The sequence below is a fragment of the Equus przewalskii genome, chromosome 29, assembly GCF_037783145.1.
Source record: "Equus przewalskii isolate Varuska chromosome 29, EquPr2, whole genome shotgun sequence".
Taxonomy (NCBI): Eukaryota; Metazoa; Chordata; class Mammalia; order Perissodactyla; family Equidae; genus Equus; species Equus przewalskii.
In genome coordinates this window covers 30,010,755-30,036,088 of record NC_091859.1, presented here as the reverse complement: position 1 = coordinate 30,036,088, position 25,334 = coordinate 30,010,755, and the positions used below count along the sequence as shown (strand labels likewise).

Below are 25,334 nucleotides of genomic sequence, written 5' to 3'. Positions count from 1 at the left end.
TTCAAGTCCATAAATAAGGCTGATCTAGTTCTTAAAAGCTTGATCCATCATATTCAGACTCAGCATGAAATCTGGAAACCCTGCTGCTTCTGTCACTTTTAGCCAATTGTTGGTTACAATCAACAACCATCAAGTCCTAATGACTGTCAAGGTCTGTGTTAGGGCCACACAACACAGAAAGAGAAATGATGTGATTTTCCTGGTATCCCAGTTTACTTTCCTGGGCTTCTCAGTAAATGTGCAAGGAGAACTAAGGAAAGAGAAACAGCATCCTCTTTCCAGGCAGTCTCACTTTTCAAAAAATATATTAACTCATTTGTTCTTCACAACAACCCTCTTACGTGAAATTCTCACTTTATCGATAAATTATCCAAGACACAAAGAGATTGGGAAATGTGCCTAAGGTCACAAAGGTAATAAGTAGAGAAGCTGGGATTTAACCTAGATTTGTCTGATTCTAAGCTATCCAATACTCTATGCTGCCTCCCAGATGTAAAAGTCTAAATAGTGGTTATCAAACAAGTTTCCATCAGATTATTGAAATATCCTTACAGGAGGAGACCAAAATAAGCGACTGAAATTTAAACTGAAAATTCACAGTGAAAACTATGAACTGAAAATTTAAAAATATTCAATTCTTATACACTGCTGATTAGAATGTAACGGATACGTTTTGAGAGGAAAATATGACAACACGTACCAAGTTTTTAAAAAAAGATCTAATCCACTCCCAGGAATTAAGTCTCACAAAATAATCAGCAACATGCACAAACATGTATGTATAAGGACACCCAGGGTTGTGTATAAGAGTGAAAACTTGGGGGAAAAAAATGACACCTAAATGACCCACTACAGGAAATTGACTATAGATTATAACACACACATGTAATTTCTACACAACACCTTCTAAAAGTAATGAAGTAGATTCATATTTATAGACATGGAAAGCTATTCACAACTCATTTTTAAGTGAAAAAATAAAATCGATGTGTATATTACAAAAGGAAAGGGAAAAAATGCCTAGAAAAATTTATCCAAAATTGTAGTTATATTTTTCAGTGGCTTTCTAAATTTTTACAATGCAAGGACTGTTTTATAATCAGAAATGGGTAAGTTTGAAATCTCAACTACTGGTTACATAAAAATGTACACTGTTAATTCATAGCCCCACTATAAAAAGGATTTAAGTCAGTTCTATATATGTATACATATACAACATAAATATTAAACAAATTTGACAGAAGAAAGTGTCTTATCAAACTTTTGCCACCTAGCCAAAAAAGGAAGTATTTAATAAAGGTTTTCTGATTTTAATGCATGCATGTGTCTAGTAATTCATTTTCCATGTGAGTGATATAAGAGTCTATGTATAGTTAATTTATAATTTTGGGACTAAGGAAAGCAGTCCTGTGCATCTTCATGCATTGTAGACATTCAAAGAAGTCCTTTTGATGCATGGGAACATAGTGCCCTCTGCTGGAGATGTAATTCTACACAGATAAAATTTTCTTTATCTACTGAACATCACTAACATACACAAGATACTACACTGGATACCGTGCGATCCCTACAAGAAAAGCCAAAATTACTTCTGTGCTTAAAAAAAAACCTTGAATAAAGGCACTAAAAAGTATAACTAAGAATTCTCTCTGGCCCCCCACATATAATGCTCCTGCTTTTATGATTGTCATTCTAAAAAGAAAATACATGGCACCATCTCATGTAGAGAAGTCAAAAGCACATTAAGCTATATTAAACCCACAGAAAATTGCCTAGAACCTCCTTCACATAACTGCATTCGAATATGGGTATCTCCTGAGTTCAAGAACACGACTTGTCAACATCCATTTGATGCCTATGAACAATCAGGCACACAGCCTGGCCCCCAACACCAGCCTGACGTGAGAAGGTCCACCTTCCCTGTCTCCGGCACTCTGGTACCTGGTTACAACTCTAACAGGACAGGTTCAACTCAACTCCTTCTTTCTTACTCCTCTGAGGCTTATCTCCAAATGTTTTTCTTTTTCAACCAACTTTGTTAATTCCACCTCAGAGGATCTGCTCCTCTGTTTTCTCTCACTGCATCCCCCAAAATATTTCTACTATCATAACAACTGCTGAACAGAAATATTTAACTCTGAAGTGAAACTAAATGATAGAAAAGAGTATTACCAACCTCTAAAATTATCTGAGGCTCCCGGTATCTCTTCAGTATTTCCTCGAATAATCTGAGTTCTTTATTCCAATCTACCCAGTCATCAAAATTCCTTTCACACCCGCATACAGTGGATTATCGTTACCCATGGCAGCCATGTTCCACGAAGCTGCTGAAAATGCTTGGGTCAACCAATCCGGAAGCACTGCTCCACGCCGACACAGTTAGGCTCCTGTGAGATTCTGTTACATTTTCTTCAACTGATCAATAAGAACCTTGTTTTATGTGTGTTTCCAGTTAAAAATACCTTATTTAATATATATAGTTGATTCCTAACACTGAACTCACAGCCAACAGCCCTGTAATTCACACCTGAAGTGTACCTAACGCCTGCATTTCCTCCACAAGGCACATCACGTTCCCTGCAGTTAGGAACACGAGACAGCACTTCAGCACTATGCTCAGGGGCCATTTTAAACAGCAAAATCATCAACGAAAAGCACAAAAATGCAAAAAACATGGCAATAAACAGATCTCAAAAAGGGCACTGTTTATAGGATGAGAGCTGAAACGCAAAGGCGGAGCATTTGACCTCAGCTGGGAACGGGCCTGTTGATGACTCAAGTTTTTAGCTGCTCGGCACATGTGCACGCACGAATAACTGTAAAAGCACCAGAAGTACTGATTTGGAGGTTAAAATAAATTTTAGCAAGTAGGAGAACTGGCAAATATAGAATCTGCACATACTGAGGGAGAATTGTTATCACATAATGCCAACTATTTTTCTGCTTTGTCTAATGTCGAATACTACAATTTATTCACAGAATGGATATAATATTTAAGTCTCAGAGCAGGTTAAGTGGGCTAATAGGCAATTATCTGAAAAGACTACACCATTTAAACATTACCTCCATGGGAAAACGTCTTTTAGGTTCTAAGCCAACATACTCACAAAGAAGCTGAAAAAAAAAAATACAGTTGTAGAATGAAGATTTGTGTTGATGCAGAAAATCACCAGAGTCCGGAAGTCCATAAAAAAGAACAATGAACTTGGTCCATACTCTTGGACCCAGAAAATTCCACTGCTAGGAATTTAGCCTACAGATATTGCTGCCCACGTGTAACATGACATTACAGCAGTTTTATAACAGTAAGAGTGTATACGTCCACTGACGGAGTTAAATTACGATACACCCATAAATGGAAGTTTGTTCAAAAGAATGCAGTAGCTCTGTATGAACTAACATAACACTATCTCTAAGATGTAAGTTACAAAAAAAAAAGCAAAGTGCAAAACAGTGTGCAATGTATGTAAGTAAAAAACAAAACAGAATAAAAACCTACCATATACTACGTGCCTGTATATGCACAGACTATCTCTAGAAACATGCACAAGAAGCTAGTTTCTGGGGAGTGGAGCCATGTGGTCAGGCACAGGTGGGTGGGAGGCTTATTCATCACTATATGCCCTGTTTTATCTTTGGAACTTTTTATAATGTATCTATTTAAAAAAATAGATTACTGCTTTTAAAAATATCTGACCCCTGGTCTTATTAGCTTTTAATTGGAAATATATTACATGACTGACAACTTATCTATGCCATAAATCTTTCTACTCCTAGAACTTCACATCCTCCAAATTTCTTTTTTTTCTAATCTTCCTCTTTTTCAGTGCCTAGGTTTTTAATTTTGACTTCTAATGTCTCTTATTTTTTTTTAAGACTGGTAACAGATGTTAGCTCAGGTGCCAATCTTTTCTTCTTCTTCCTCTTCTTCTTCTTCTCCCGAAAGCCCCCCAGTGCATAGCTGTATACTCTGGTTGTGAGTGCCTCTGGTTGTGCTATGTAGGAGGCTGCCCCAGCATGGCCTGATGAGTGGTGCCACGTCTGCGCCCAGGATCCAAACTAGCAAAACCCCGGGCTGCCGAAGAAGAGCACACAAACTTAACCACTTGGCCATGGGGCCAGCGCCCAAATTTCTAATTACACATGCAAATAAGCTGGAGAATTTTTTATAATTTTCAGCAGATACACACAGTCTTACCTTAAATATGATTACAATGGGTATATCTTCTGACAAAGTATTATGCCTCAAATAAAATCGTCCTTGTTTCACAGCCATATTAGTTCTGCTCTTTTTCTCATGGGTGGAGCTACAAGGAAACATAAGTTGGTTAAGCTGCATCCCCACTTAGTTTCAAGCTAGTAACATGGCATATGATTAATCAGTAAGGTTCAACTGATCAATAATGGTTGGTAAGATCCTTTCTAACAAGTGCTTTTTAAAGATGCACAACTCCTCTCCTGACACTTCCATGAACATTTTAAAACAGTATAAAAGCTTCTTTAGCTTCGAGATTATGGTGGAAGTTTTGTGGGTGAATGAGTGACAATCACCAATTCATTTTGATCTGCTTCACTTTGTGCTGCATTGCTTTGATCCACTGTGGGACATATTCATGATCAATTTCATAAATCTGAAGAGAAAACCTCAAAATGAGCTTATGCCATAATGAGAAAACTATGAAGAAATGAATTTATATACTATGAATTTTTTTTATTAAGATTGTGATAGATTACAACCTTTATACTATGAATTTTTAAACTATAATCCAATAAAACATACCTCAGTCTTGGTATTACTGTGAAGCCAAAAGAAACTAGGGAACCTCTCTTTACTGGTATCTCTATTACCTACAAAATTCCTAATGGATTTAAAAACACTCCCAAGCTTTAATCAACCACAACAGTAACACAGACCGATCCCCTGCCATGAACACTGTGCTGTTACTCACTCTACTTGTATCAGCCCTAATCTCCTACATACTAACACTCACTTTGAAGTGGTGTCTCCAGATCCCAGATGAGGAAACCGAGCATGGAGACCAAGTGCCTCATAGCTGCTATACAACAACTCCGGGATTCAGATCCCAACTGCCCTGGCTCCAAAAGGTGTGTACAGTGGGAAGACACGGGTTGTAGAACTATTAGACTTGGGTTCAAATGCTGGCTACCTCTGATGATTGATGGCACCCTGACCTCAAGGCCTGTCACTCAGCTGTGAAATGGAGATACTACTACTTATCTTGGAGGGCTGAGGTGACAATTAAACAATAAATGTAAAGCACTTAGAATACTGCCTGGCTTCTAGTAACTGCTCAATAAATCGCCATTATTGTTAGCTGCCTCTTCATCAGAAAGAAAAATGCAGAAAGTCCGAGTTAAGCAGTTCATTATAGGTTGTCAGAAGAGAAACCCTATTCCACACTGACATGTGTTTTTTTGTGTGTGTGAGGAAGACTCACTGAGCTAACATCCGTGCCAATCTCCCTCTATTTTATATGTGGGAGGCCACCACAGCATGGCCTGATGAGTGGTGTGTAGGTCCACACTCGGGATTTGAACTCACAAACCCTGGGCTGCTGAAGTGGAGTGCTCAAACTTAACCACTACGCCACCAGGCTGGCCCTGCACACTGACATCTTAACTATGCCACAAGGTTTTTAATTCCCAGAACTCATTAACATTCAAATTTCAAATTACATGATAATAAACCAGAGAAAAGAAGTTATGGGGGTAATACAAGGGACGCTGTGGTAGAAAAATGAGTACACTGTGAAAGAGTCTGGTCTAGGAAACTAACAATAAGATGTTAAGTCCATTATATAATTCATTAAATGTTTAGTATAAAATACTGATTATTTCGATGTAGATGTACATATGTAAAATGGTCAAAGACTGAAAAGGAACATGAAAAACTAAAGAGTGGTTTTCTATTTCTTTTTTACAAGTTCCTTTAATGCTATGAATAAACATAAAATTCAACTTGAATAAAATAACAAGTTGCCTTTCAAATAATGTCTCACACTTTCATCACGGAAAATCTTAAATCAATATTCTACACTTACAGACTTATACAATAAATTAAACAAAGGTAGTTTGAATATTATGCTGCCTGTTATCAGAAATAACTGGTTACTCATATTGAAAGAGCACCATCTGATATGAAAGGAATTAACAATATTTCTTAAGGGCATCATCTCTGCTCTCCATACCTGGTAACCGAAGCACCGACCGTGCCTTTTCTGTCAGCCTCCACGATGATCCTGTTCTTAGACAGCTGCTCTTGGATAAGAATAACTTTTTCTACTCCTTTAACGATGAAGTAGCCACCTGCCCAAAGGAAACAAGAAAAGCTTCACCACCCATTCCTCAGCGTGATTTAGTAATCTCCTGAATTAGAGAACACGCTCCCACTGCTTCACGGCGCTGGCACCACTTAACTTGAAGGGCTTTGCTGATACTGTCTCATGACTGGATGACAGTCAGCACCCGATTTTACACAAATGAGCCATAAGACACTAAACTTCTTGAGAACAGGGAATGCATCTTATAGGTCTATGTAGCATTAGCATCTGCCATACATAAGAGGCAAGTGAAAAATGTGAAAAAATTACTCCTTAGATTTCTTAAGCACAAAAATACCAACAATCTTTAATATAAACTGAAATTCGCTCTAAGTTTTCTAACAAATCAGTGACAATGGTAGAGTAAGATTAGGCTTCCAAAATAATATTCTATATTCAATAAAACTCATAAAACATTATCACACATTTTTTGCACACAATTCAGAATAAGATAAAGTGAGACTTTATTTTACCTGCAGCATATAAGCAAAAAAAAGGCAACATATTTGACTTACACAACATTTTACTATAGTCTAGTAAAGTTACCTTGTTAAGGTCTTTCCAAAACCTTCTTGGAGTCTACATTAATGCAACTTCAAAGGAATGAGATTAAAGTAACTATAAATTAAATCAATGTGAAACATGAGTTAAAGAATTAAAAGAAGCTCTCTGTTAAACGTAAAGCTTGAAACTTTACAAAAGAAACTGCCTAGAAACAGTACAGAAAACATAATTGTTAAAAACTTACAAGATTCATTTTTTTGCCCCTTTACTGCATTTAAACCCATCTGCAGTGAGCTATTTGAGTCTGTTCAGTCCAGCTAGACAAATAAGTGTGAGATTATTCTTGAATTTGTAAGCATACCAAAAGAAACCATTGAGCAGAGACAAAGAAAAGACTGACAAACCATAGCAATACCTCAGAACTTGAGTATTAAAGTTTTAAACTTGAAATAAAAGAGGAAATAGCATATTTTTCAGAAATACAGAGTAATAGAATAAAGTTAGAGCCAAATTTCCAGAAGTTTTATGAATGAAGTTTTATCCAAGTTCAAGTTCATCATACAGCAGAAAGGCTGCTATTGCGTTTGCAGAAAAATGTTAAAACAACATCAACAGGGGCCAGCCCGGTGGCGCAGCAGTTAAGTTTACATGTTCTGCATTGGCGGCCCAGGGTTCGCTGGTTTGGATCCCAGGTGTGGACCTACACACTGCTTGTCAAGCCATGCTGTGGCAGGCATCCTACATATAAAGTAGAGGAAGATGGGCACAGATATTACATCAGGGCCAGCCTTCATCAGCGAAAAAAAAAGAGGAAGATTGGCAGCAGATGTTAGCTCAGGGCTAATCTTCCTCCAAAGAAAAACTAAAACAACATCAACAGTAAAACAAAAGCAAAAAAGAAAAGGAAAGGGGGTAAATCCGAGGAATCACACCTACCTGGATCTAACGGACATTCATTCAGTTTGGCAAATTCTGCTGGCGTTTTTCCTGTGAGAACACAGTTCGAACTACGTAGCATTATGGGCATTCTGTTTAAAATAAAACAAAAGAAAATATCACACAAAGATTGTCACTGGCAAAAAAAAAAGGTGAGAAGAATACAAATCATGCACTACAAACATCTCTAAGGGGTCTGCCTTCTTCTCTAGCGTGTTAGAAAAGGCAGAGGAATGGAGTTACATGAGACAGCTGATGAAATGAAGTATTTCCTCAGGCACAATGCTCTTCTGGTACAGATAACAAAAACTCAAATGTTTGATTTCCTTGAACTTTGCAGACAGGCTTTAGTGAAAGTCAGAAACGGCAGCAACTCTTCATTCATGGTAAACAAAGTGATTCTCATTAGTTATGTAGAAATAGCACAATGAGTCAAAGTATAAGGAACAAGAGACTGACTAACTATCAAAACTAACCAGGCAGTTTTCAACAAGAACTAAGTAAAACTTCAAAAATGAAAAATGTAAGCATTAATTTAAAAATCTATGAATAGTTTGAATAATAGTAGATTTGACACTGCTGAAGACAGAATTACTCAATTGGAAAAGAGATCTGAAGAAGTTGAGAATGTATTTCAGAGAAACAAAGAGATGGAAGATACGAAAGAGTTTAAAAGTCAAAGAAGGCTGGAGTGAGAGGGTCTCATATATGTCTCTTCTGACTTCTAGAGGAAGAGAATATACAGAATGGGTGAGAAGTCCTATTCAGAGATAATGGCTGAGAAGTTTTAAAAATGTGTAAAAGCCATAAATCCTTACAATAATATCTATGCAGGATAAATAAAAAGAAAGCCCCACCTAGGGGCTGGCCCGGTGGCCGAGTGGTTAAGTTCGCGCACTTCACTGCAGGCGGCCCAGTGTTTCATTGGTTTGAATCCTGGGCGCGGACACGGCACTGCTCATCAGACCACGCTGAGGCAGCGTCCCACATGCCACAACTAGAAGGACCCACAACGAAGAATACACAACTATGTACGGGGGGCTTTGGGGAGAAAAAGGAAAAAATAAAATCTTTAAAAAAAAAAAAAAAAGAAAGCTCCACCTAAACACAGTTAAGATACAAAACACCAAAGGCAGAGAGATGATTTAAAACCCAGCTAGAAGAAAAGGCAAGTTCCCCAAAAGGGAAGGATTGCCAGTGGAGTGGTCACTGCCAGTGCTGAGAGACACGCTGTCAACCGAGATGCGTGCACTCTGTTGAACCATCCTTCAGAATGAGGCTGACACAAGGATAATTTCAGACAAAAACTGAGAGAAGTTACTACTCACAGACCCTCACTAAAAGAGTTTCTAAAAGATAGCACTTCAGGAAGATGAAAAATAAATGTGGAATGAGAATCTGACAGGCAAATGTGTACGGTAACACAAAGAAAATGGTAAATAACGTGGGTAACTATAACAAATATTAACTTTAAGACAATAATAATAATTCTGATTTATGTGCTAAAAAAAAAACCAAGGTAGAACTAAAATTTGGCACAACAAAGGCACATAAACAAGTCAAAGCTCTCTAAGGTCCTTGTTCTTTCCAGGAGGAGAATAAAGATATTGATTATTTTCAAACTTTGTTAAGTATGTATTTTAAAATTTATAAACTAAACATAAACAATCAGAAATACTGTATACAACTTTCAACCTCTTGAGGGAGAGTAAGGAAAAAAAAAACTTCCATTAATCCAAAAGGCAAAAAGAGAAAAAAACTGAAATATATGACAAGCTGGACAAATTTAAAGTACAAAATAAGTTGACAGAAGTATATCCAAATACATCAGTAACATGATAAATGTAAATGGACTACATTCTCAGGTAAATTTTTTTTTTTAAAGATTTGTTTTTCCTTTTTCTCCCCAAAGACCCCTGTACACAGGTGTATATTTTTAGTTGTGGGTCCTGCTAGTTGTGGCATGTGGGATGCCACCTCAGCGTGGTTTAATGAGCAGTGCCATGTCCGTGCCCAGAATTCGAACCGGCAAAACCCTGGGCTGCCAAAGCATAGCACGTGAACTTTACCACTTGGCCACAGGGCTATCCCCGTCAGGTAAAGTTTTTAAAAATCTAGCCATATGCAGTTTACTCCAAATGTAGCTAAAACATATGGACAGGGGCTGGCCCCGTGGCGGAGTGGTTAAGTTCGCATGCTCTGCTTCAGCAGCCCAGGATTTCACCGGTTTGGATCCTGGGCGCGCACATGGGACCGCTCATCCAGTCATGTTGAGGAGGCATCCCACATTAGCACAACCAGAGTGACCTACAATCAGAATACATAACTATGTACTGGGGGGATTTGGGGAGAAAAAGAAGATAAAAAGATTGGCAACAGATATTAGCTCAGGTGCCAATCTTTAAAAAAAAAAACAAAAAACTACAGACATAGAAAGATTAGAAAGAAAAGGATTTTAAAAACGATATGCCATAAAAATAACCAAAAGAAAGCAGATGTGGTTATATTAAGAGCAGACAAAATAAATTTTGAGGCAAAAAATATTACAAGAGAGAAAGAAAATAAACACATAATAATAAAAGGTTCAATTCATCAGAAAGACCTAAAAATTCTAAATTCTATGCATCTAATACCATAACTTCAAAAAGCAAAAATAAACAAAAAGGTAAGGCGAAATGCATACATTTGCCACCATAGTGGGAGATTTTAACACATCTCTACCAGTAACTGAGAACGAAAAAATCAAATATCAGTGAAGATACATAACATCTAAAGAACACAATTAGCAAGCTCAATCTGAAGGAAAAACATAGACAAGGACGCAACCAGAGACTACCCCTTGCTTCCAAACACACCTGAAACATGTATGAAAAGAAACAGGTCTCCATAAAGTTGCAAAGACTGACATAAAGCACCAATTCGGAAATTTTAAAACAGTCTTCTAAGTAACCCATAGGTTAAAAAAGAAACCATAATGGGAAGGTAGGGATAGAAATATCCTCACTTTACACAAAAGGAAATCAAAACACTAAGATATAGGAATAGTAAAATGACCACAGTACCCATAAGAAGGATTAAAAATAAGAAACAAAATTTAGAGGAGGAAGGAAGGAGGACAGGGGGTGACAGAGATAAGCTAATCCACACCTTTATTAGGAGTCAATAAATAGTGTCTAAAATCGATGTATCAAGAAATAAAGGTATAAGCAAAGCATTTAAAGTTATAGACTTGATAACCACCAGAAAAATAACAGAAATGGTTATGAGGTTGGGAAGGGGACCGGGGTGAGGAAGGTTTGGGAGGAAGACTACTGCTCTGTATCAAATGTTCTTATGCACTACTGGGTTTGTTACCATGTACAAATGTTATTTGGATTAAACTAAAATTTTTAGATAAAAACAATTAAATGAGATAATGTATTTAATGTAGGTAGTGCATGCTACATATAACCATTCTAATTAACAGAGGTCATTTTTATGAATGCAGGGCTAACCAATGAAATCACCCATCACTGCAGCTGGCACACAGTAGGTATACAACAAATACTAGCTACATTCACGCCCTTCCCTGCCTTCTCTTTAACCTGGATCTGAACCCTAAATCTTACCAACTACTTTGGTTGTGCTCCTATCTCTCCAGTCTTTCCTTCACATCTTCCTTACCTCATCTGGGTAAGAATTTAGCAGTGGTCCAGATTTAACTGGACACAAGTGTGGCCCACATATAAGAAAGAGAAAAGCTCTCATCTTAACACTGATAAACTGTCCTGCTACAACAAAGATTAACATTTTAATATCCCTACTTATCTTCCTTACTGAAGAATGAGGAGAGAAACAATACAAATAGCCCCTTCCTTAGGAGAAATTGGGGAAGGATTTGCTAAACTTGTGTGTTCCCACAGTATTCTGGACTTCTCTATCCAAGTACTTACCCAGTGGTGCCATAGTTACTTAAGCCTGCCTTCCCTGGCAGCTGGGATTTACGGGAGCTGACAGGAGCTGTATCTTAACTATCTTCTGTTTACCTGAGTACCTAGCACAGTGCATGACAAATGACAGGAAGCTGGTGCATATTTGTTGAACGAATGGACTGTTTATTAAGCTTCTAGCACTTTTGAAGAGGGGAAAACACTTGAATGGGAATTATTTGGAGTAAGTTTAAAGTCCAATATCATTATTAAGCATTATTATTATTATTATTATTATTATTAATGTGGGTTATGTCCATTTCTATAGGAGAGTCAATATATTTCTCTAATTAGGAAAAGCAGACTGCAAAAATGCTAGCTAATGCTGGCTATCATTTCCTAGCTTGTTCTGGGCAATAAGTAACTTCTCCCTTAAATACTGCTACATGGGAAACACTCAAACTTCCAGGAAAACTCAAACTTAAAAGATACATGAATCCATCAAGAAGACCAGCCCAGGAGAGTTCACTGAAATGCTACCTTACCTAATGCTCCGAACTGCCTGGAGTCACAGGAGGGAATGGAAGCATTCCCCTTAACTTTACAGAAAAGATTTCACAATTCAAAACTAATAACCACAACTATACGCTGGACACTGCTCCCAGTGCTTTACCTGTGCTGGCTCATGGAATCCATTAAATAACCCCATGAAGTGGCACCCTTTCCCACATTTTTCAGGTGAGGAAATGGGGCAGAGAACTTCAGTACTTGCTCAAGGTCACATCACAGGGCTGGAATGCACACAGCGTGGCTCCAACACGGACGTCATTTCTCACCTGCCAATGGGTAAGGCGTTGCGGATGATCCTCTGGCTGCCTCGGGTATACTCAATATCCACTGTGATGGGGGCCGAGTACGTCATGTCCCGCAGACGGCACTGAAATACAGTCAGACAGTCACTGCTCCTCGCGGGAACAGAAAGGGTCCTGGCAGGGTCCAAGAGCTCTGTGTCTAGTAGAAATACAGCCCACTTGTGATCTCTCCACAGAACACTGAGCTGTTCCATGTGCTGCCTTAGGACACTGGGAGTTATGAGCCTACCATCTTCTTGAGGGGAGCAACACCAGCTATTGATCTAGACATCGCCACAGCATCCCTGGCCCTGCCAGCCCAGGAATGGAACACTAAATTCTCACTGATCTGACACCATCACCAGTCTGCTGCCACATCTTTGAAACAATTAGATTGTTCCTTGCAAATGGGTCCATGGAAGGTAACCAATGTGGCTGGCTTATTCAAAACAGTTAACCAGTATAATAACTAAAGTATACAAATACACGAACTAAAAAATTTAAACTATACTTCCTTTTCTTCTCCAAATAAACTATATGACAAAATTCCTTAGCAAGTGATATGCTATAGCACAAATCATTCATCATGTCATTCTAATAATTCCTGAATCATTTGTGGAACTTTAGACATTGGTGTGTGCTTTAGCTTTACATGGCAGTGACTCTCGAAATGATGCCCATGCCTCAGCCATGATAAACATAGGAAACCCCATCAAAATCTTCCAATGACTTTCCCATTATATTGATGGTCATCAGGTGACTTGTAGTCTCAAAAAGAGAATTTCTCTAAACATCCACCATGCAATTTATAAGTACTGAATCCTCTCTCTGGCTGCTACTGAACCAAAAATAGTTAAGATTTAAATTTTTTCCAGCCTTTTTAACTGTGCCTGGGATTTAAAAATACCAGATATCCCTATTATTAACCAATAAAAATTGTTTATCTTATATTCAATTAGATCAAGCCCTCTCCTTCAGGTCGGAGCAAAGGCAGGGTGGCACAGTCGTTCAGAGTGCGGACTGTCTTGCCTGTGGTCAAATTCTGGCTATACCAATTAAGTTTTAAATCACCCTTCTGCATCTCAGTTTCCTAGCATATAAAATGAGGATGAGAATAATTTTAATTCCCATGAGTATAAATATATACTTTTAGAAAGGTATCTTGGTATACAGCTATTATATAAATATTATCTCAATTTTATTAACAAAACTAAAGTAATGCCCATGATAGGCAAACATTCATGGATTTTAACAAACTTATCCCTTCAAATGGCAATGAAACTCAGCCAATGTGGTAAAAATGGGGATCCATTCCCTAGGCCCCAAACGATCCCTGTAGCTCCCTCTGTCTTTCTCAGTCTCTCTCTTTTTGCAGGAATAGGGCTGTGCTGGTCCAGTCTGCAGTAGCTGCACCCTGCCAACCGTGCTGCAGGTCCCGTGACTGCCCACCCTCCTGCTCTCCCACTCGCCCATCTCTCCACGAGTCAAAAATCCCTCAGTAATCCCTGCACCCTCTCTCTCTAATTGTGGTAATACCCATGTAGCTTTTTTCAATATCAGGAAGAATAATTATACTGACAATTGTAGCCTCAGCTTTCTCGAACTACTTGAAACTACTTTGTCTTCCTCCTTCTCTGAATTCAATAACAGAGTTTAGAAGACGACTTGGAAATTGCTAACTGGCTGCTTAGTTCTTGAAAAATTGGAAAGTTCTAGCAAAACAGAGGTAGGAAAAGCCAAAGTGGGGCACGCACTTTCCAACACTCCAGTCCTCACCACTGCATATTCAACACAACGTCACATATGGACCTCATCTACCTGACACTTCTGAGCACTCAAGTCTGCAGTCCCTGGTGTGTCTGTCTCACATGTTTGCTATTTTAATCTCCCCACAAGACTATGAACTCCTTGAGGAAAGATACTGTGTCTCATTTCTCTGGTATGTCTCAATGCTGCGGCACAAAATAAATGTTCAATCAACACTTGGTGACTAATACCAAAATTCGCCCCTACAAATGTCTGGTCACTTGATCATGCTTCCTGTTTAACCTTGTTCAGACAGCCACAAGACTCTAATACCTTACTTGTTGCTTAATAAAGATTCCTGTGCTACGTTCTCTAATTGCCATTTTAGCCTTACATTGGCACAAACCAGACATAGCTACAAAAATCATTTCCTTTCCCAAATCAATTCCAAATTATGGACATTAAGTGGATGAATTTGAAAAGAAAGCTAGAATCTATTAAAAGCCAATAACTAGGCCTGTTCTATAGGCTTTTGTCTGTAGCTCTGTCAAAACCCTGGTATTTAAATTCTCTTCGCATCCATCTCTTCTATTAGACTGTGAGCTCCCAGTCCTCAGGCTCCTCTGCCTGACACATTGCCTGTTGACCCTCAAAAATGTGCTAAACAAGTACCCCGTGCGACGAGCAGCTCACCACGCCAGGCAAAGTGGCCGGCGAGGGGGCATAAGGAAAGATGGCTAAAAAGCTCAGAAACAGAACACAGTTATTAACAGTGCAAGTTAATTAAGATTAAATGAAAAACTAAATAGTGCAGAACTGCTTCCTAATATATTACAGTATTATACAGGTGCTTATTTATTTTGGTTGTCTTTGCCTCATAAGACTTTTTCTCCTGTTTTTAAATCTTTTAAGAATAAATATTAAGGGCACAGACTGTTTGACTAAAAGCAAACAAATCCAATTAAAGTAAGGTTGAGGATTACCTCATGAGGGGACACTGGTCGAGTCACATTGAAGCTTTCTTCCACATCAGGAAGCCCGACATAGATATTAAGATATCTGAAAAGCAAATTATTCCATTACCAACGATACCCCCTCAAAGGACAAATAAACAGACAAGCTATTTTCCTCCCAAATACAAGGATTATACTTTGACAAATGCTTATCTCGCTAAGGATGACAAATTTAAAATTATAATTGGAGATCTTCTTGAAGTGACGGTACAGATAGTATTTTCCCTCCTTTGGAAAGCTATCAAAAATTCTTTTCAAAAATTACTGCACATCTCCTTACAAAAATACTGGAAATACAGCTCCTAAAAATGATACCTGATGAAAAAAGCAAAGTGCAAAAGAGTATCTACAGTAAGCTATCATTCATGTTAAGAAAGGGGATATAAGGGGAAAAAATATATATGCTCATTTGTACAAAAGCAACATGGGAAGGAGAAAGTAGAAACTAATGAGATTGGTTACCTACAGGAAGTACCTGGGAAGAAGGTGGAAGGAATTGGGAGGGGAGTGACAATTTCCTTAACATACTTTTTTCTATAGGTCTAACTTGTACAATCATAATAGTGTTTCAGATACCCAAAAAATAAATGCATAATTAAAATCAATCAGGATGCAGGGGGAACCCAAATGGAACACAAACATTACTGCATCACAAATTCATAACATAACTGCACTGAAAAGGTGTGACAGAAGACTGATCAAAGTAACTTTGGAAAACTGCATTTTGAGTCGATACCGTAAAGATACAAAAGTGGTATACCAATATTTTACTCCATTTAGTAAATTTCACTCTCACAGAGGCATGAATGAACAATTCTGAAACTACTTTATGTATATTCTAGGACTGAATAACTAAGTAAATATAGCGTGGATAATGATCTAGGCTTCTCACTGTCAGGGATAGAAGCTACAAAGAAGGAAAGACAGGAGGTTAGAATGAGTCTTGTAGAGTTGGATTACAATCAGGGGTATCAGTATGCATGGTTTTTAATATGTATAAAAGAGGAGAGGCTATAGAAATACAGGTGCGTGTGTATGCACGTGTTAGTATACACACATATATTTCCTAGCTCTGTCTATGGAGGCTTCAGTATCCATACCTTAATTTCTAAAAACTATTCTCCAATAAGAGATACTAGGGCTCCTTGGAGAAACAGTTGATTCCAGGCTGGAACAGGGAAAATACCAGATGAACCACAGCTCATGGTGCCAAAAAGCAAAGGGGTGCTTGAAATATTAACAGGAGCGTGTTGAAAGGACACAGGAGTCAACGTGAAGAATCTTCCCATGCAATCTGAGCCACACAATAATGACGGTACTGGATTAGGATCCATAGAATAAAATAAATATCCATGAATTCATACTGACATAAATAAAATTATAGATAGATAAATGAAGGGAAGAAAAATCTCTTCCTTATGTAGAATTCCAATATTAATGTAGAAGGAATGATGGAAATAGAGGGTCCCATTAGGCAAACATCACAGCAATAACAGTTATAGGTAAGAAACATCAATGTATGCTAAAATTAGTGGATAAGATATGATGAGAAATAAGATATCTGCATAGTCTCAAAGGATCTCCCCCTAAGATACTTCTTAATTACAAAAGGAAAAATAGCAACTTGACAGTGGAGAAATTTGGAAGATACTACCTTAATCAAGTGAACAAAGTGAAAATCACTAGTAATAAAATATATTGACCTCTGCACTCCCTGATATGATGCAGTGAAAATGACAAAACATCGCTTCTACGGTATTCTTGCCAAAAATCCATAATCCAATCTAATCATAAGCAAACATCATACAAACACAAATCGAAGGATCTTCCACAAAACAACTGAGCAGAATCCTTCAAAAGCGTCAAGGTCCTGAAAGACCAGGGAAGCTGGAGGAGCTGGCACAGACTGGAGGAGACTACGGAGACATGGCACCTAAGCACAACGTAGGGCCCTGAATTGAATCCTGGACCAGAAAAAGGACGCTAATGGGAAAACTTTAGTAAGATCTCCGGATTAGTGGATAGTATTTTATCAATGCTAACTTCTCCATTCTGCTAACTGTGCTTTGGTTATGTACGATGATAGTATTAGGATAAGCTGGGGGAAGGAACTCTGTACTACTTTTGTAATTTTTCTCTACATCTAAAATTGTTTTAAAAAAATTTAAAACCTAATAGTTTCAGTAACTTCTCAAACAAACTCTACTTGTTATAGTTTACCAACTAAAAATTGAGTACTTGATAGTGACAATTAAAAACTGAGCACTTGACAGTTAACTTATTAAACAGATGAAAATTATTTTAAAGAGTTTTGATAGCAACTACATTCACTTTAAAAAATCTTAGATAGAATCAAAAGAGCCAATTAACAGCAGTTGATTCCTTACTTTAAGTACCACATGGGGTCAGCATCACTGGTAACCTTTTCATTGGCTTTCATGATCTTCTTTATCTGCAGTGGAAAGAACAACAGTAGTAAAGACTCTGGCTTCCAATCAATTCCTAGCTACGTCTATTTCTAAGATCTGATGCTTACCTCTACATTAATGAAATAGTTAAACGAATCTATATGCTGTTTCACAAGGCCTTTAACCTAAACAGATAAAAAGTAAAAGGTAGGTTAGCAACAAAGTAGCAGATTATATAACAGACTCCAATAATAGGTGATCATCAAATTTTTCTCAAAACCAAAGTGAGAAAAACAATCCCTGACTTTTATTTAGTAAAACTTCACATTTATGTACCCTCCTTGAATTTCTCCTCCATCTTACTAGTACACCCTCAAATTTTCCTCCTGAGAAGCAACCTGATCTTTGGAGTTCAAGATAGGAGTATTCGAATATACCTAATGACTCCCTCAAGTTAATAAATAAGGCAGGATTTACTCTGCATACTTTGAATTTTCAAAAAAATCCAAGAAACAAATATAGCAATTGAGCATTATCTCTTCAACCCTCAAAAAATGCCTATTATATTCTTTATCTTTCTCCCTTATGGGCAATTTCATGATTTTCACATATCCAAACTCTGGCTATTTATATCACTTATAGAAGAATGAAGTGGGAAAAAATAAAGATCTTTATTAAGAAAACTGAAAATAATTGCATTTTAAATTGAAACTCAGGGAACTGAAGATCAGATACCAGCTAAGAGTGACCTCCTTTTCATCTCAGAAGTCAGAAATGTCTGCACAGATAGTACTGTGTGCTGTAATGGAAAACGCTGGAACAACAAACACACAGACTCCAAAATCTTAAGATTTAAAAGGACTGTGCATGTTCATTTTCTTTACATTAATTTTCAAACACAATTAGTTCAACACTTCTAGAACATTCCTAACCAATAATCATAGAACCTTTGCTTTAATTACACTTCCTCATTGGGGATCTCACTGGCTTACAAAGCAACCATCACATTTTGAAGGAGTCCTGATTGATGGGGAAAAAATTCAATCTTATAATGACCTGAGGTCTGCCTTCCTCCAGTTTCCACCCCATGGACTTAATTGTCTCTTCTGGAGAAAATAAATGTTCTAGGACAGTCCATTCAGTTATCACATCACTCTTTCACGTTCTCACTTCCAGGCTGAACAGGCCCTTCACTATTTCTCCCATGCAAGTCTTCCAGACCCTTCAGCAGCCAACGGCCTCCTCGTGGACTTGCTCCAGTTTGTCCATGTTCCTCTTAAGATGAGCACCCTGAACTCACTGACAACATTCTGGACAGTCTGACCAGTGTACAGGGGGCTGCCACCTCCCTCATTCTGGATATTATACCACTGCTATTAAAGAAACAGCCCACATTTATGGCTCATCAACTAAAACTCAAAAGGTAATTTTATCTTCACAAAAAAATGTTATTAAGTTAAGCACACCCCATTTGGTACTTGTGCAAAACTAAGTACCAGGATTTATATTTGTCCCTCTGCACTGTTGTCATCCCAGCCTAACATTCTGAGCCTTGATTCTGTTGGCCAAGAGCACTGGTAGCCTTACAAGCTTTGCGTTCCTGTCTTCAGTTACATATTAAAATCTCTACACTTTCCTTCTCGGACAAGTATATTTCAAGAAAGTCTGCCCAACTTTAAATGAATTAATGCAAGACTGAATGAATGAATGAAATAACCACAGTCTTATGTCTCTACTAAGTTTTCTCTCTCTTCTTGGACTGTGTGCCATCGATGACATCCTCTTTTTTGAATCATAAATACCACTCCTTCTCTTATGCTTACGTATAGTTCCTTTAAAAACAAGTTATAATTACTTTTATATAAAAAATATATAGTTTATATATATAAATATATAAAAATAGATTTATAATATAAATTTTATAAATTCATTATTTATAAGTTTAAATTTATAAAATTTAAATTTTATAATACAAAATATATAAATATATAAATAATATGAAGATATATTTTTATATAAAAAAGATACATTATACACCCTTTTTTAAATATTTAAAAAAACCTTTCCTTGACCTATCATTTTATTTCATTCCTGGTCACTCCTCTACTTAAAAATTCTTTAATAGTTTCCTATTACTGTCAGAAAAAAAGCCAAAAATCTTTAAAATAGCTTCCAATTTGGGTCAGAAATACGGCCCTGACAGCTCTCCCAGGATCATCTTCCAGCACTCTCCCCTCTGCTGATAACACAGAACTAAGTCAACAAAATTTAATTGAAAAAATTTTCAAGTCTCCATTCTTTTTTTTTTTTTTTAAAGATTTTATTTTTTCCTTTTTCTCCCCAAAGCCCCCCGGTACATTGTTGTGTATTCTTCGTTGTGGGTCCTTCTAGTTGTGGCATGTGGGACGCTGCCTCAGGGTGGTTTGATGAGCAGTGCCATGTCCGCGCCCAGGATTCGAACTAACGAAACACTGGGCCGCCTGCAGCGGAGCGCGCGAACTTAACCACTCGGCCACGGGGCCAGCCCCTCAAGTCTCCATTCTTTCACTTAGCATAATGCCTTCAAGATTATTCATGTTGTGGTAAGTATCAGCACTTGATTTCTTTTTATTGCCCAATAATATTCCATTATACGGATATACCACATTTTATGTATCCATCCATAAGTTGACACACATTTGGGGTGTTTCCACTTTTTGGTTATTATAAATAATGCTGCTATGAACATTTGTGTACAAGTTTTTGCACGGACATACGTTTTCATTTCTCTTGAGTAGACACCTAGGAGCAGACTTGCTGGATCTTACAGTAACTCTTTGTTTAACCATTCGAGGAACTGCCAGGCTATTTTCCAAAGTGGCTGCAACATTTTACATTCCCACTAGCACAGCACAAAGGTTCCAATTTCTCTACATCCTCATCCACGCTTACTATCTTTCTTTCCCACTACAGCCATCCGCGTGGGTGTCAAGTGGTGTTTCACTTGTAGTACTCCCTGCTTCTGAGAAGAAGCTCGTTAAAACGGAACTGAAGCCCTACACCCTTATATTCAGCAGTTCCTCGGACTATCCAGTCATCCATTCCAGTCAAACAGACTGGTCGCTGTTTCCTACAGACCCTGGGCAGGCTCCTCTCAAGCACCGCTATTAAGCTAGCTCTCTTAAGCCAGCTCTCTGCATCCTACCTTTCAGCTTAGTTAACTCCTTTCCTCTTAAGATGTGGTTTGTCTCACTTCATTTGGGAGGCTCTCTCTGAACACCTGTGGCATCACTCTTTTGCCAACAGCACTTCAGTCTGTATTATTCTCCGGCCATGACACCAGGTACACTACTTCCTGTCTCTAACATTAGATTACCACTCCCCCAACTAGAACCTCATGGGCAGGGATACCGCCTTGTAATTCCTCGTATTTCCAAAACCTAGCAAGGTACACAGTTATACACAGTCAAAAAATTTTGGTGATAAAAATTTAATCTTAAAAAAAGACTTATTTCTTGATTTTTCACCAGAAAAATAACTAATTATTATTAAATGTTCATTACCTTTAAAAATGCTGGAAGCAGCCTCCATTTTTCCTGTAACAGGAAAACAATAAGAATATCAGAATTCTGTGCTAGGAACCACAATATTTCTATAAGAAATTACTCTAATGTACCAAAAATGACTCACTTTACCATAGGAAGCAAAAGAAAATAAACCAAAACAAAAAGAACAATTTTTACATTGTAACCACTTTTATGGAAATCATGTATGTGCGTGTGTACATGCATATAAATACAGGTAGACACACATACATATATATATGTACACACCACAGACTTCTTAAATAGAATAGAATTTAATATCTTCTTGATGATCAAGCTTCCAAGCACTTCTCCTCATTATTTTATTCTCATGACACTTCCTGAGTTAAATGGGGTTTGCCAGTTTGAGAAAAGGAGAGTAAGCTTCAGAATCCGGTGGGGAACGCAGGTCTCCTGAGTTCTTTCTCCCTTCCATTTTCTCTCAACTAATGCATGGTCAGAGCTCATCTGAGGGCAGCAGACGGACGACACACATGGTGTCCACCTCCTACATTAAACAGCTGCAGACTGCCATGGGTCTGGAGTTCTTTGGCCCGCTTTTTATAACCTTCCTGGGTTTGTAAATAGCCTACCATGATAAGACACCTTTCATGAATCCCATAATCTGCTAATGGGAAATCTGACAAATGGGTAGAACTGAGTCTAAACTCGGTTTCTCACTAAGGGCCTAAGGATCAGGCAAGACCTTGCAGCAACTGTAAAATTTTTGACTTTCACTCTGAGTGACATGAGAAGCACGAGAAGGTTCTGAGCAAAAAGCAACATGGTGATGTGACTTATTTTAATTGCATCAGGTGAAATGATGGGTTGAGTTGCTGGGTTGAGAACAGACAGGGTTAGAAGCAGGGAGATCATTTAGGAGCTTACTACAATACTCCGGGCTGCTACCAGTACAGGTAGTCAGAAACGGTTAGCTGGGAGACACAGTGTGAAGTTAGAGCCAACAGGACTTGATAATAGGTTAGATAGAGACTTTGAGAGAAAGAGGAGTCAAGAATAACACCTCAGAGTCGCCACTTATGGAGATGAGGAAGCAGGAATGCTGTCAAAGCAACAGGTTTAGGTGTGGAGGGGCTATCAGGAATTTGGTTGGGGGCATGTCAAGTCTGAGATATCTATTAGACATTGGGGTGGAGATGTCAAAAAAACAACAAATATGAGCCTGGAACTTGGGAAAAGAGTGGCCTGGAGATATCAATTAGGGAGATATAAAGTAGCAAATGGATGGTAATTATAGCCAAGTAATGGAAGAGATTTCCTAAAGAGTATAGGCGGAGAAGAGTTCCATGAAGTGAGATCAAGAACACTCCAACATTTAGAGATGAGGGGCACAAGGCAGCTATAGAAAAGGAGACAGAAGAAGCGGCCAGGGAGGGAGGCAGACAAGCTGGAGAAAGTAAAAACATTTTTCAAGTATAAAGTGAGGTGGGGGAATATAGAAATCTCTGTACCTTCCTCTCAATTTTGCTATGAATCTAAAAAGCTCTAAAAAGATTGTCTTAAAAAAAAAGTCAGGCAAAGCTAATCAATGACGCTAGAATTCAACAAGTGGTGGGACTGAAAAGGGAACTTTCTGGGGTGATGGAAATGTTCTGTATCTTGTGTTGGGTGGTAGCTGTTTGGGTATACATGACTGTGAAAACTAATGAAATGGAACACTTATTATTCCTGCACTTATTGTATGTAAGTCTACAAAGAGGAATAAAAGAAAGATCAGAAAGAACTATAAAAGAAGAGAAGAAAGATCTCAGGGATGGGCGGGAGATAGAAAAAGAGGCTGGAGAAGTAAGCAGTGCCTAGACTGAGGAAAGCCTTATAAACATGGTAAAGACTTTAGATTTTGCCCAAGAGCAATAGGCAGAGACTGAAGAATTTTAACCAAGGGAACAATACGGTCGTATTTGTGTGTTCTGTGTTTAAACCGATGGCTGAGAGGAGAGAATAGATTGGAGTGGGGACAAATCAGGAGCCTCGTTAGTAGATGACAGTGACTCAGACGTGGGAGAAGAGCAGGAATGAAGTCTCAGACTTGAGTAGACTTAGTAGGCGGGACCCTTAAGATGGGATGTGGCTTGGGAAGAGGGCCAGGAAAGGGAACTGTTATTCCTAAATCAGAAGACTCGAACTGTGGTTTTGGTCCCTTCATAGCTGGGCAAATTCAGGCAAGAAATATAAATCCTTTAGGCTTATTCTTTCAGCTCTCTGGAGAAGGAATCCAGTTAGCAGTCAAGGACGAACACTCTGGAGTCAGACTTCCAGAGCCCACATTCCAGATCGGCCATTTGGCAGCCTTCTGACACTGGGTTAGTTACTTAACCTTTCTGGGTCTCAAAAATCTTAATTGGCAAAATGTGGTAAAAACAGTGCTTATTTCAGAGAATTAGATAACGTAAGGCCTGTTTAAACAGAGCCTAGATCACAATAAGTGCTCTTAATATTAACTCTTCAAGAGTTAAAAATCCAATATTGCCTGATGACGATCAGCAGTGTATTGCAGGCACTCACAGATTGAATTTGATGGACTGATTATAATTCGACCTCATTAACCCGCCAAATGATTATAAAGAGGTTCTTATAATAGACTCACTGATCACATCACTCTTCTGCTTAAACCCTTCAACAGCATCTCACTGCTCCCTCACATGTCTAACAAAACCTTGCATAATCAGGACCCTTACCTCTCCTCCACCTTTCAGCTCTCCTCTACCCTTCTCCACTCTAGTACTACTGGATTTTAGCTCCTCAAAAACATCAGCCAGCCTTGCCTACGGGGTTTTAAAGAGTCCTCTTCCCTCTGCCTGGAATCTCTCGCCTATTGTTTCAAGCCTCATTTCTCCAGTCCCTCATTCCATACCAAGGAAGATTTTGAGGCCCAGAGAGGTTATAACACGTGGCTTTCCAGAAAATAAAATTATGTCACCAGCTGAACAACATCAGGCAGCTCACGGTAAGGCAGTTATCCTTAATTTCTCATCATCGGATGGCAGCGATGGGGCTACTCCCCAGAAAACACCTAGGCAAAATTTTGGGTAAGTTTCCAGGGTGATTAAAATACTCCTGCAGCCCAAACTTGAATTCCAAGTTAAAAGAGAGGAAAACTGGTCTGCAATTCAGACGACTTGGTTTGACCACCACAGGCTGCTACGGGACCCCATCAAAGCGGCCTAAGCTCCCTGCACCTCCCTGTCCTCTCTAAGCCTGAGAAGATGCAATATGTTCCCCCAGGTGGGCGAGGACCAGTCCTCCCCTGACACACGCGACCAGTGAAAAGGGTCCGACCCGAGGGCCGCGTGGCAGCTGACAACTCGGCAGAACTCGCGCCTTCCACGCGCACGCGGCGGCCGGCTGGGGAAAGGAGCCCCCCTCCACCACGTGGCTGCCTGAGCATGCGCGGAGTACTGAGCATGCGCAGAAGCCGCGGGCCGCAGCCCTCCGTGGCGAGAGCTCTCGGGGCAACGCCCCCTGAGGACTCGTCCCGGCCCCTTCCGCTCCCCGCGCGCCCGGCCCTCACCTCTACAGTCGGGATGGGCGCCGCCAGCTGCTCCGGAGTCAGGCTCCCAAACTCCTCCGCCAGCACGTCCATGCTGCTCACGACAAAGGAAGAAGCAAACAGAACCCCCACACCCGCCTTCCCTGCCCCAAGCAAACTGCAGCGCCCGTGGAGAGCGGGGCGTGAAGGCCTAAATGGTCCCCGCCGCACAAGTTAATGGAAGGCGCGACAGAAAGGTTCCGCCTGCACGCTGCTCGAACCTGCAGTGGAACCCGGATGTGGCTGAGGCGAAGCTGGGGAACTGCGCCCCCTGGTGTCGCTCGGAGGTCTCGCCCGAGTAATCCTAAACCCCAGCTGATAGATTCTTTGCCAATTATCCCATGATTAAGACCAATAAAGCATATTGGTTGTAACTTTTTAAGTAATTCAAAGAAACGAGTAAACCGATAATTTGCGCAGCTTGAGCCACGGAGGCAGAGAATTCATTTAATTCAGTCCGAAACTACACATGTAGTGTGGAAAAACAGAAAACTTACCAAATGCCTAGTAGCAG

The 25,334-nt window shown here is 39.1% G+C and overlaps 1 protein-coding gene across 1 annotated transcript in view; it reads right to left on the bottom strand.

Annotated features, from left to right (window-relative positions):
- The window catches only part of POLR3B (RNA polymerase III subunit B), a 115,935-nt gene extending 90,870 nt beyond the window's left edge, over positions 1-25,065 (bottom strand). The window contains exons 1-9 of the mRNA XM_008527009.2: positions 24,803-25,065; positions 21,250-21,282; positions 17,836-17,892; positions 17,687-17,751; positions 15,270-15,345; positions 12,526-12,626; positions 7,782-7,873; positions 6,210-6,327; positions 4,199-4,307 (exon numbers count right to left, since the gene is read on the bottom strand). Of these exons, the coding sequence (XP_008525231.1) occupies positions 4,199-4,307; positions 6,210-6,327; positions 7,782-7,873; positions 12,526-12,626; positions 15,270-15,345; positions 17,687-17,751; positions 17,836-17,892; positions 21,250-21,282; positions 24,803-24,874 (723 nt within the window). The 5' untranslated portion in view covers positions 24,875-25,065. The remainder of the gene's footprint in view (positions 1-4,198; positions 4,308-6,209; positions 6,328-7,781; positions 7,874-12,525; positions 12,627-15,269; positions 15,346-17,686; positions 17,752-17,835; positions 17,893-21,249; positions 21,283-24,802) is intronic.
- Positions 25,066-25,334: the final 269 nt, after the last annotated feature.